The sequence below is a fragment of the Haliaeetus albicilla genome, chromosome 6 (assembly GCF_947461875.1).
Source record: "Haliaeetus albicilla chromosome 6, bHalAlb1.1, whole genome shotgun sequence".
NCBI classification, from domain to species: Eukaryota; Metazoa; Chordata; class Aves; order Accipitriformes; family Accipitridae; genus Haliaeetus; species Haliaeetus albicilla.
The window spans coordinates 45,932,620-45,945,870 of record NC_091488.1 but is presented as its reverse complement, the minus strand read 5'-3'; the positions used below and the strand labels follow the sequence as shown (position 1 = coordinate 45,945,870).

Sequence of the window (13,251 nt, the reverse complement as noted above, 5' to 3'; positions counted from 1 at the left end):
GGCGTTTGCACAAGGCCGCGCCGACAGGACCCGCCCGCGCTGCAACCGGCTGCCACTGCGCATCTGCGCATGCGCACTCCGGACGGTGGGGGGGGCGACACCACTGCTGAGCGCATGCGCTGATCCTTCCGGCCTTCTGCCCTGCTTCCCTTCCCCCTCACATCCCCCCCCCCAGCCCCTTCCCGCCTTTGCCATGGCGACACCGAGTGGCCTGATCCGGGCTTTGCACCGCGGGACCCTCGGCCAGGTAACCGGCCGGCGACGCGGGGTCCCCTCCCGGTCTCTCCGGTTGGACCGGCCCAACCGTCAACCCGCCCATCCGGGTGGCTGGGCCGGCTCCGCGCATGCGCGGTGGGGCGGCGGGAGGAGAAAGGCGGCCGGGCCGGGCCGGGTGCGGTGGGGTCCAGCCGTCCCTCAGGCCGCCGGTCTCTCGGTCCCGCCGTTCCCGCTTTCCAGCTGGTTGTTTCTCAGCCGTAGGGGCTTTGACTCGGCGGGGCACACGGGGTTTAGGGGCACGGGAGGGAGGGAGGCCTGAGCCAGCAGGCGAGGGATGGGGGGGGTGTTCAGCGGCTGGTCCGTGTCTTGGTGGTCGTTCGAGCGCTGAGGTACCAGTGGAGGTTGTTCAGCCTTGGTCTTTAGTTTTTTTCCCTAGAGCATTATCTTCCGATTTTAAATGTAGCTACAGGCTACAAACTTATGTATTCTCCAAGAGAAAAAAAAAAAAACCGCATAGGTGCCTGAACATTAGTTAGAGTATGTATGTCAGCCCTCAGCCTTGGTATTTACACAGCTTTGGTGGGGTGTGGTAGTGGTTAAATTTGCTTCACACATTTGGGATTTTCATTGTCACCATAAGGAACAGGAACTTGCCTCCCCCCCCCCCCCCCCCCCAATTCTGTTACAAAATCGAAATAAAGGAGCAATTGATTGTATTTGGGAAGATACCCTAAGCAGTCGGCCAAGTCAGGTAGGAATATATTTGGTGAGCATGTGGTTGTAGGCAACCTGCTTCATAAAGTTTTCTGTCTTTAAATTATTTGCCTCACCAGTCTAAATTTTTATGTAGCTTGTAGTCTTGTTTTTAAAATGAGTCGAATAATTATTTATTAAAACAATGTGATAACAGTAGTACTAATGTTGCATCATTTTAGTGAATGTTTGTTTCCCTTAGCTGGACAATTGGCTTTTTCATGAAAATCATGCTCATGTTCATATATCATCCAAATCCTGAATGGTATGCAATGTTTCTATAATGGAACACTTTTTCCAGAATGGGTGTCAGTTGCTTGTGAGCAGATAGGGTATGTAGAAGATGAAAGATGGCTTTCGATTAATTGGTGTTATCTGTGCTGTCTGTGACCTTGCAGCAACTGAACTCTGTTACCCTCAACCACGGAGTTGTTATTCTGAGAATTTCAAGCTAAAACATACACTAGTACACAAAAAGTTGATGTATGTAGTGGGGAGTCTGGGTAAACTACAAGTTTCAGGAATATTTGTGTTACTTCATAACTAGGATTCTTAAGGTTAAACTTAAGAAATTAAGGCATATTTCAGTTAGTTGTCAGGACAGCTAATAGCATGCAAATTACCTCGATTTTGCCCTTTCTGTTGAGGAGGCAGAGTGAGAGGGAAAAGAGGGAGAACCTGTTATCCCATATGAAATGTTCATAACCGATATTTTACTTAGTTACTGTCTGCTTCCTACTAGGTGTTACTGTGAGGCAGAGGTAAGGTTTCTGCTTATATTTTTTTGTTTCAGAATTCATTTGTGTATAAGACTACCTTGAAATTTAACCATATAGAAGACTTAAGGAGTCTTGACATGGCATACTCAATGAGCTTGTTGGGTGTTTCCATTCCTTCAGATGCTTTGATTGCATTTCACTTATGTGTACCTAAATCTTGCTAGGTTTTTAAGGCTTCAAATCTGAACAGTTACACTGTCCCTGTAATATGTTTGCCAAAGCAAGCAACATGCAGATCTTGCAAAGATGCCTCAAACCACTCTTTATTTTTAGAAAAGAACTACAAAGTTCCTTGAAAAATATTGAGAGGGTTTGTATATGCTTATTCTTCCAGCTACTCATGGTGGCTCTTCGGGATCTGTTCAATATCCTAGCAGGTACCCACCCTCCCCTGCCTTCATTCCTCTAGCAAAGGGTTCTGGTTTATCTTGTGTAATAGAGAAATCTGCTCTGAGGGAACTTGGCTCTATTATATCTTAATACTCACTCTGACATGAACTTCCTTGCCACCTCTGAGTTGCCTGTCAGGTCAAGATTACTCATCAGGTGCTTTGTCACCTGGTTACTGTTACCTGATGTCCTTTAGATGTGATAGGTCTAAGAATGTACTTCCTTCCCATTACTCTTTAAATGTTTTAATTTAAAAAACAAGAAGCCCAAAGTTAGTCCTGGTTATGTAACTTCATACCGCCCACCCCCAGATAACAGTACTAATTTAAGTTGTTTTGCTGATTTTAAATTTGCAAGTCCAATACGCTGTGAGCTTTTGTCACTTTCCTCTCTCACTGTAAGTGCCCTCTTAGGTCTATCTGAAAAGAACTGCACTGAATTGAAGTGGTACTTCAGTGCTTCTTCAAAAGAATTGAAGAAAAAAAAGCTGTCTTCCTAATTTATGCTGTTCATGTTGCCAGACTGGACTTCAGAGTAGTTCAGCTATTATGGCAGGCAGCTTGGAGCAGATCATGTATTTGCTGTGTGCTAATGAGGAATATTCAAATTTCAAGCTGGAAATGTGTTTGTCTTCAAGCTTGAGCAGTATATATCTACTGTTACCCTTATAGTTTTGATGTTGAAGCATTTGATAATGCAGTCATAGTTATTAGAAGATGTAATTTCTGTGGTTTCAGCTTTGTTTCACTGTAGTGCATAGTTATGCTGGATTTATCATGCTGTGGAAAAGTTCCTCTATAATTCTCATACATATTTCTAGTGCACAACTAGAATATATAGACATGTGGTTAAGAAGAAAGTAGTATTTTGTTGGAGAGATTAATTATGTTTTGGGTATCTTGACTTTTAAGAGCTTATTTTCAAATTCCTTGATTTACTGTTCTTCAGTGGTCTCTAAGCCAGGGTTATAGAAAGTCATTTCATCAAGTCTGTTCCTTTGGTAACACACTCTTAAAAATGGCAACTAACAGGTACTCCAGGGAGTTACTGATAAAATTCTGAGAAATCCAGCTATGGCATAACCTGTCAGTAGGAAAATTTAATCTAAGGTGAGTCAGTCAGCTGTTGGTCTATGACCTGATAAAATATGAATTAGGTTTAGTCCTGTCAGCAAAGCTCTAGAAGTTGTTGCTATCAATGTAAGTGTTCAGTTATATCTTAAATCTTACTAAATCAGGCCTCACATTGTGTCAGCAAATTTCATGGGTTAGCTGTTACATCAGTATCTTCAACTGATAATCTCTCTGTAGTCTCATTGTTGCAAAGCCAAATCATTTAAGATCGCAAGTGGCCAGTGGTTGAATCCCAGCCTGTGTAGACTTTTTTTTCTCCAATTCAGACCTTCATTCCTAACTGTAACAGCTGCTGATGGGGAAAAAAAAAAAAAAAAAAATCTAAGTGAATGAAGTAAAGATAAGGGGCTGTTTGTGCTTAGGTGATTAGGGAAGAAAATCTTACCTATCAGCAGTACTACAAATGCCAGTGACTAACTGTGGAGCATTTCTGTATTGGTGTGAACTCAAGCTCTTGGACAGGGTATCTCTTTTTCTCCTCTATACCCCATAATGGACTTCTGATTTGTTCAGAGAGGAGCCTAGTTAGCATTGCACATACCCCCTTCAGACTCTCTGATCTACATAGCTCTTGCTGCACAGTATGTTTGAGACATACCAGAAGGTAGTTTACTACCTTCAGTGTTACCCCAGTGAAGCAGAAGAATGATGAGTTCTTGCTTTTGATCATAGAGTGTCATGCATCACTAGATGGCTTTCCAGGCTCCCAGCTGGAGGCCTGCTTTTAGATGTTACTTGCCTTCAAGAAGGAGACAGGAGTCTTTGGCACCATTTTGCTTTTCTAGTAGCAAAGTAGTTATCACTGTTACAGTTATTGTAAGAATAATCTAATATCTATGTTGCTTTTCTTCCTGAGAGCATCTTTTAAAGAAAACATAAACCTCTCATTTTGCTGCCTTTTCTCCTACCCTGGTCTTCCCTCTTTGATAGGTAAGCCTTCCCTGGCCTTCACACATGATCTATTACAATGGCTGTATTGTTGCTAAGCTGTACATTTTGATGTCCCACAACCTTCATCTCTTGTCAGCTTTCACAGGAGTGATGCATTGGGACGTGGATTCTCTTTTAGCTTTATGTGATGCAGAACCGCATCTTCCAGCCACAAAAGTTGGTATTTTTTAACACAAAATACTTCCCTTTCCTCTTTGGTGCTAGAATTTGATTGGGTTTTTTCTGGCACTCAGAGTTGGGTTTGCTGTAATGAAACTCGGGACAGTGACTCTAGCAGGCACTGTTCAGGTTGTACAAAGAAAAGATTGGTTTGAGTCCCACAGCCCAAGAATGCTGCTTCTGCCTCACGGTGAGTGCTGCACAGAAGACATCTCTGGTGAATGTTTAGTCAGGACCACTGCAAGTACAAGACCTCCAAATCCAAAGAATCTTAGCCAACATATTGGTAATCTTAGCAGCTCATTTAGGAATGTTCCTGTTTCTTTACCTGAGTTAATATCTGGAAAAAAAAAAAATGCCACAGGATAAATCCCTGTAGTTTCTCTAGCTTGCTTTACAGTTTGTGACCAAAGGAGGTGCTAAAATCAAGATGCATTTACTGCGTCCTCCTGTACTGTGATAGCCTAGTGGGTCTCGAGGCCAAAGTTAGACTAATCTGGCATGCTTTGCTCTTAACAAATCCATGTTTGCTGTTGTTTTCCTCTAGTTATCTTCTAGGGAATTGCAAAAGATGTTTTTTGTTCACTGAGAATTGATGCTAAGCAGACTACCTCCCAGACTGCTCCTATTTGCCTGTATTTTTGGAGACAGGAATGACATTTGTCCTTTTTTGGTCTTCTGATCCTTTGCTAGGCCTCTGTGAACCTCAATGATTCTGGCTAGTATTCTCAGTACTTTAAGAAGAGATCTTCAGACTGGTTGGCTCTGATGAAATTTGATTCATTTTTTGAGGAAGTATTGTTCTTTCTGTATTCAGGCCACCTGATCACTCCATTGTTACTGTGCTAGTCATGTTAATGGCTGGTCATGTTTCATATTTTTTAATGAAGATGGCTGTGAAAAAGGCAGTTAGATAAAAATTGAAGGGTTGTTTTGGAGGAGACCATTAAAATGCTTTTCCCCAGACTGCAAATTTAAAATTTTTAGCTATAGTTACCATATGGGTTCTGGAGAAAGGAAGTAACTGAAATTACTAGGCCTTAATCCTTAAGGATTTCAAAGATTGTAGTTAAAACTATAGTGGGAGAGAGAGCTCAATTTTTAGTATCATTCAGGTGTATTATGAATGAAATGCAAACAATTTAAAAGCATCCATGTTCCCATCTTGAATTTGTTGCTGTCATGTAAGGGTCACTTTGTTAACCATTAATGAAATGAGTCCCCAGATGCATGTAACAAGCTGCACACATACACAGGTTACTGCAGCAGGTCAACTTCAGAACGTCTGTCCAGGCAGTCGTGTACTGAGATTGATGGATGAGCAGACAGTTTTTTAAGTGCCTGCCTTGGATTTATGATTGTGACAGTCCCCAGTGTAGCATCTTTTTCTTCCAGAGACCATGAAGTTTGGAAGTAGCAAAGTGCTTTTGACTCAGAAAAAAAGCTGGAAATGCAGATACCTGTTAGACAGCAAAGACCCATGCTGTTTCCTGGTGTCCAGTATGGGGTTGTTCAGTATGTTATAATCTACAGGACCTTTAGGAAGATCTAAGTGACTTGAGAAATGCTTTTGAAATACAAGTAGCCGCTATGTAGGTTCATGTGTAGAAATTGGTAACTTTTTTTTTTAATTCCTGTTTTCCTGAATTTTAACTTTTTTTGACTATTGTTGTTGGGCAGAGATGCTGGAAGTTATTTCGTTACCTGACTGCTCCTGAAGCCAGCTGGATTTAGCAACATGTTCCAGCCTTTGGATTAGACCTCTAGTGTCCCCTATCCAGGTGGGAATGGAATTCTTTCTTAACCAGTCATTTGTTTTTATTTTAATCACTAAATAACTTATGTTTAATCCTTTAGGGAAACTGGCTTATCTTTCAGATAAAGCATTGGAAGTGTTCTCTATGCCAGAATGAAACCATTAGCTTGTGTATCATTTTCAGAGCTGAAAGGAAATTAGTATGCAGTGAGAATATACATTTCTTGGGTCTTTACTGGGTTTGAGAGAACTCAGATTTCCACACAGATTTATTAGACCTTCCAGTCATAGAGAGCCTTCTCCTGATCTGCCTTGCTTAATGCCTTGTCTCTAGTGAATTTTGGCCACTGTTGTAGCTGCACAGGAGAGAGCCCCCATTGTAGACAGAAATGAAGGATCTTTGAGGCGTGAACGGGTCCTATTCATTTCCATAATGGAGTTCTAACAATAAAGTCTGGCAAACGTAGATTGTTTTAGCAGGAAACAGCCCTTTATTCTTGGCAGGGCTTGGGTAGAGTCCCACCATTCTTTCCCCCTCTGGTCCTTGCTTTCAGTCTCTTGGTGGAGCCTGTTTTTTCTCTTGAGAGACTTCTGTTTTCATTAACTTGTTTTTGTACAGTGAGTTTAATGAAAGATGCTACTCTGGCAGTCCTGGATGTTGAAGTTTTGTGTAAATTTCTCTGGTGCATACGTTGGACAAACATACTGTGAATTGTACAGTCTGTAGTGGATCACCTCTGTCTCTAGACCGCAGACTGGGGGTCTTGTTTTAATGCTGTTTCATTGGCAGATAGAATTTCCATTTACTAATACAGCAAGTGCTATTCTAGACATTCAACAATTACTTTTTCCATGACACAAGTTGTGGTTTATGCTGGGACTCTAGGGTTAGATGAACAAACATTTTGTGGAGTTGACTCGAGTTACAGTAGGATCAGAAGTTGAAGTGAAGAAAACCCCTAAACATTAAGTCAGTTAAGTCACCTTAGATCGTATATTTTTTGAGCTCTGCTGAGTTCGTGAGTAGTGAATTGGAATTGTTTTCCTTTTGGTTATTTGAGCTGTTGACTGTAACAATACCATTCTTGGAGTCCCCAACCCAGACAAATCACATAGCAGATTTTTATAATTTTCTCTTGTATCAGGCAAATCTATGTATCCATTGGACAGGATTACAAACATTTTTGCCCCAGAGATGTCCACCTTGAGAGTGTGCTGAAGTTCGCACTGCTAGGGAAAGGAAATATATATATATTTGCATATATGTATACACACACACACAAATATACAATGAAGTATATATACTTACTTTTTCATTTCCCTCATTCTTGGGCTGAAATGTGATGATTGCTACCAGAAGTGAAATGTCTGCTTTTACTTTTAACTTCGAGTTCTTCGAATTGTGCTAGGGCTTGGTTCTACTTCTTGGAGCTGGCAGAAGTAATGGAAAGGTGAAGTTTACCCAATTGCTTTGGTGATGTCTGCACAATATCTGAATGAAGAATTAGTGTTGTGTGGAGGGAGCACTAACAGGGGTTTCCTCAATTTTCATGGTCTTGCACATAGGTCATGTTATAAACTCCTGCCAGGATGCTGATGTTATCTTCATAACCAGGCAGATAAAACCCTGCTATGCTTCATTTGTATTTAGATGGCACTTTCATAACTGTACAGACTAGGAACTTTTTTTTGTTTAGACTACCTTGTTTATAGATAAGGGATTTGGAGCCTTACAGTGCACATTAGAAGGTGAATTAAGTGCTTCTTGTTGATATTTCCAAGTGGGAAATAGCTCATCTAGATCACCTACTTAGGTGGGTGTTAATATTTACGTTCCTGCGCAGAAAGATCCCAGGGTTGGATAGTGCTAAGTTTCCATTTTTGAGGCTCAGAGCTCCTGTATAACTCTTCTAATTCCCAGAAGTATTCAGAAGCTAAAGTGAGATGAAACTGTATACATTCTCCCACTCTGACAGATGGAGTATATGTAGTTTTGAATCCCATCAACTGTCATTTCTGGTCACATACACTCAGTGACAATCAAATATTATACCTTGGTCTTCATAGTGTCCTCCTCACAATCTGGATGCTGAACTATTAATCTCATTTGGAAGGTTGTTGGCCAGCATCCAAAAAATGAATTGCTAGCATCTTCACAACTTCCTAGGCTCACATTATCTTTTTTTTACTTTTGCCAGGTGCATAGTTCAGACTTTGGAATCTGCCATGTTAGCTGTGCCTTGGAAAAGATACAGCAACATTTCCCTGTTAATAAAAGACTCCAGGTTTCCTGATGATCTCACCAAAGATTCACATAGCAACTATTTCTGTCACTTGCTTTCACACTTGTAGATACTCTAATATCCCTGTCTTTTGGCAGTGAGATTGCTACGTGGCCTGTTTTGAGCTTATCCAACAGCAGGAACAGTTCTTTTCAGGGATTCTGCCTTAATCCTAGGTCTCATGGGCATTCACTTTTTTGCTTACTGGCGTGGCTTTTTACATTAACAACAGCAAAGAAATATGGGGAGGTACAAACTTTTGATGACAGAACCATGTTATGCTATCCTTCCTAAATATAATTTTTTATAGCCACATCAAAGTTTCTTTCAAAGGTGGTCTTTGACTTCTACTTGAATTGGGTTATCCATTTGCAAATATTTTTCTTGAAATCACATACTTGCCAAGATGTGGAAAGACTTTACTTAATAGGCATCCATAGGGTGCTTTCCGTTTGTATGGAAGAACAAAACAGTTTCAAACATTTCAAAGCCTCTTTGTTGCTTATGTAAAGGGAATGAGGGGTCCAGCCCTCTGAATTCCTGACCGAATCTCATTTTGCATCTCTGCTGGCAACAAATTAGCCCATGTAATTGCTGCCACCAAGAATGAGTACGCATTCCACTCTTCATACACTTCCACTGTTTTTTTGGTTTCTTTTTCTGCAAGATAACCATATTGGAAGAGTTAAAGCAATGTCAGCACTTTGCATGTTCAGCAAGCATTAAGCCAGGTCAGAACAGCCAAAGGTGCTGTCACTCCCTTCAGAGGGACGTTTTTACAGTTGGCCATGCAACATTGATTGTAAGCCGCTAGTATAATACTTGCCAGTACTCAGAGGAAAATGGTATATTACACAACTCTGGGATACCTGCAGTACAAATAGTCAGCTGCTTTTACACTAACGTACTCCAAAGGCTACACCCAAATTGAGAGTTGGTAATTGTCTGGCTTCCTGTGGGCCAGTTTGAATAATACAAGTAAATTAGCAGGGGAGAGCTCATCTTTAAAACAAAGCAGTGAGTGTCACACATGAACTAGGGAATTTGTAATTTGACATTTCTGGGCTCAAGGTATGTAATAAGTGGGACCGTAACTACCGTTTGCTGTGACTTGGGTGGTGTGTGCTGTGGCCATTCTAGTCTCACAGGTAATGTTCTATAAACTTCTACGTACTTTAGGTCTCAAACATGATAACCCTTAATTGTACTGCTACAAATCCTTACCTGTATTGCTTTTGTTTTTACATTCCTTAGATCCTAGTGACCAAGGGGCAGACTTTTTTAAGCAGCATTTTATTGTGCTAGTGGCTGAAGATGCTAGTGCTCGTTAGATATCAGTTCTACAAGAACTTCTTGTGTAAGCAAAGAATTTGCTCTGTATGCAGAAAACTTCATCAGTCGTAAATTCAGTCTGCTTGTTCAATGGAAATACAGACACTACACTCATCCTGTCTTCAACTCAACCTTAGATTAAATTCCTTAAGAAGAGACTATAGCTTTTATTGATCCTTTACTTCTTGGGGTCACTACTTGTATCTGAACTAGGGCATCCAGATGAGCTTCTGTGCTCCTGGACACAGGAACATGCCTTGGCTACATCCTCTTGGAGGGCAAGACCTGAGCACAAATGAACCTCTCTGTCTTTGTCCCCCTCATCTGTTCCTCATCCATTGTTTGTCCTTTCTGTGGAAACAGCCCATTCTGGTGATTTCAGGACCAACCTGCACTGATAAAACCAGTTTAAATATAGTCTGTAAGTATTGTCTGTCTTCAGAAAGTTTTTTAAATTCTGTAAAAGTCCCTGATATGAGTATGATTATTATGTTGAAAACATTTAAATTGATAGAATTCTCTTCAGCATAGACAAGGAGGACCAGCTGTAGCATTTTCTTTGTGCATGTGTGCACCATTAGGGAATTTGCTGAGACTTCCACATCCTAAGGCCTCTCAGCAGCCATCAGGTGGTTTTAAAACTTTCCTTTTCACCTCAGATGAATTTCAGGCAGTGACCACAAGGTGAAAGTTTTTGAACAGCTGTGTTAATTTTGGCCCCATGTGAAATGAAGCCAACTTTTCATTGCTACAGGAAATTGCCAAATAAAATAATGGAGAGGAAATGAACTACTCTCTGAGTTTCTAGGACAATATTCTGAAGAAACATAGTAATTCCAAACAAAAAATATTTTTTAAAAAACATCCCTCTAGATGTAAGTCGATAGTCTTTGTTTATATCCCATAGGGCAATCTTGGTAGCAAGCAGACTCCTCACTTGAACAAAATATATAAAAAAATAAAATAAACTCTCTTTCAGCTAGAGGTCAGAGAAGGAGCAAAAGTGATCAGATGTTTTTAAGAGATTTGGATACTACTGTGATCAAAAACATAAAACTTCTTTAATTTCTCTGGGAGGGAAGTATTTAGTTATGGGGGCATTCTTTAGCTTTTTGTTTTGCTTTAAGATTGTGATGTTTTCGGTACTTAAAATGGTTTCATTTATTAACTTAGAAGATCAACATTTCATATATCAAATAACCTATGTTTATAAGTTAGAAATACAATACACTTTTCTCTACATTTTGACAGTAATGCCTGTATCATAGCAAAATGAGCACTAATTCTTCACTTGTTGCTATCAGTTTTATTCTATAAAAGTAGTGTACGCTTCTGAATGTAGGTGTATACCAGTTTACAAGTATTAAATGTTCACCTGTATTTCACATCTCTTGACAACATGGAGTGGTTTTTCAAAGCATATCAGTGTTCAGCTGCTACCTGTGAGAAGGCCTCAATTCTTAAATTTTGTTAAATGCAGGTAGAAAGACTTTAATCTTAAAATGCCATGAGATCTAGCCTATCTAAATAGAAGTCTAATTTCTCTTCCATCCTCTTTGGTTGTTGCATTTTGATGTTAATCATGCCTATATTAGGTCATAGGCTCAGAGGACCAGAAGAGACCCAACTAGAGGTGATCTGGTTCTTCCCTGGCCCAAAATAAAAATCAGCTGCCCCTACATCTTTATCAACACTCTCATGTATTTTTTATTTTTTTTTAATAAAGAACCTCTCTAAGCACTCTTCTGAAATGTTTTCTTACTGTTGAAAAGTTTTCTTTACATCTGGTCTGAATCTTTCTTACTGCAACTTAAGCTCATTGTTTCTTACCCTATTAACCATGGTCCCAAAAGTCATATGTGGAAGGCTACATATTTAAGGCATGTTTAAGACCTTGTCACTCCACAGTCTTCCTTCCACTGGACTAAACCTCAGTTCTTTCAGGCTTTCCTCCATAGTCTTATTTCTGAGGTCTTTCACTGGACTTGACTGTACTTCTATGGCCTCTTTTCTACCACTGTTTTGAAACACAGGACCTAAAACATCTCCCAGTGCTCCAGCTTGAAGCCATCCTGAGTTGGATGAGTAAATTGTTTTGTGTCTTCTGGATTTTAACCCTGTTCATATATTCCTGTGCAACTTTTGCTGTATTTTGTACAAGTGGTGGTTTTGCAGTAGCATGATACTGATTCATACTCGCCTTCTAAAATGGTACAAACTCCAGATCCTGTTCTACAGTTGTTGCCTGGACAGCTGTTCTCCTTCCTGTGTTTGGGCAGTTGAGTAGTCCTTTCTGTATAGATCCAGGTACCTTTGGGGAAATAGCATCCTGGTTTTTTAGACTCTTTCTTCACTTTGTCAATATAATTTTGAGCCCTTATCATCCTTCCACCTTGGTGTCATCTGCAGGTTTAATGAATACTCTTTATTTCATCATCCAGATTACTCATGAAGATATTAAAATATTAAGTAATACTTGACCCAACAGAAAACCCTGTAAAACTGTGTTTGGTATATCTTTCCACAACCACTATAAGCCATCAATAAGTGCCATTTGGGTTTTTTTCTGTCTGTCCAGTTCCACCCACAGCATATATTATGTTTGAGGTGCTATTTCTTTAGCTTGTGGGAAACTGAGATAATATTGGAACTTAATGAAAATCAGGATATAACCTGTAGTACTTCTCCATTTTAGCATCTGTTGTGCTATAGAAGGTTGAGTGATCTGACATCACTAGTTCTTGAGAAATACTGCTGTCTGCTGTTTATAGGTGTAATTTCTTGTAAGTTCTTTATTTGTTCCTGTATTTTTCCAAGAACTGAAGTTAAGCTGACTGATGGGGAGTAACTCCACTTAGGTGAGGTCCCAGAGCGGAGCTTGAGACTCTCTGCTCGCTCCCTGGGCTGCTGCCGCTGTGCCAGCGTGCTTTCTGCCGGCCCACGGGGCTGCAGCTGGATCAGGAGGAAGGCAGACCTGGTGGGTGCTTCGAAGAACTGTTTCCAGAAGGCATCTGTGCCCTCAAATTTTAATTTGATTGCTGCTACTTCAGCCACACTGTTCAATGAACAGTAAAGTAGTTTTTCTATGGATTTGTGTCTTAGGGGTGTTCTCTACAGTGTAATAAGTCTGTGTCTCTTCTCCCTCGCCTTTTCCCTTGTGCCATCTTCTCCAAGCAATGCCTACAGTACTCTAACTATCAAATTTTCAGCTTTGAGCATTGTGTGTGTCATCTAATGGATTTGGAAGCAGCATGTACTGAACTGGCCTGACCTTCATTCCTTGCCTGGCTGGCCAGAATGGTCCTGCTGATAGTTCAGCACACTTAGCTCCTGCTGCAGCCTCCTGTCAGTGAGGCACTAATTTGGTTTCTCTCTTAGCACCTTACTTGTGTGGTAGTAAGAACCTAGGGTTATTAAGTCCTTTACCCTTTCACTGAGTCTGGGTGAAATGGGCTGATAAGGCCTGCAGTTAATGTTTGTGGTTAGGTAGTTTGATTGGA

The 13,251-nt window shown here is 40.6% G+C and overlaps 1 protein-coding gene across 2 annotated transcripts in view; it reads left to right on the top strand.

Annotated features, from left to right (window-relative positions):
* Positions 1-90: 90 nt before the first annotated feature.
* Positions 91-13,251, top strand: part of WARS2 (tryptophanyl tRNA synthetase 2, mitochondrial) — a 47,741-nt gene continuing 34,580 nt past the window's right edge. The window contains exon 1 of one of the 2 annotated variants that reach the window (XM_069785915.1): positions 91-247. In XM_069785915.1, coding sequence (XP_069642016.1) covers positions 194-247 — 54 coding nt within the window. In that variant the 5' untranslated portion in view covers positions 91-193. Of the gene's footprint in view, positions 248-379; positions 968-13,251 lie in introns of those variants that run through there. The other variant, XM_069785916.1, reaches the window with a different exon arrangement.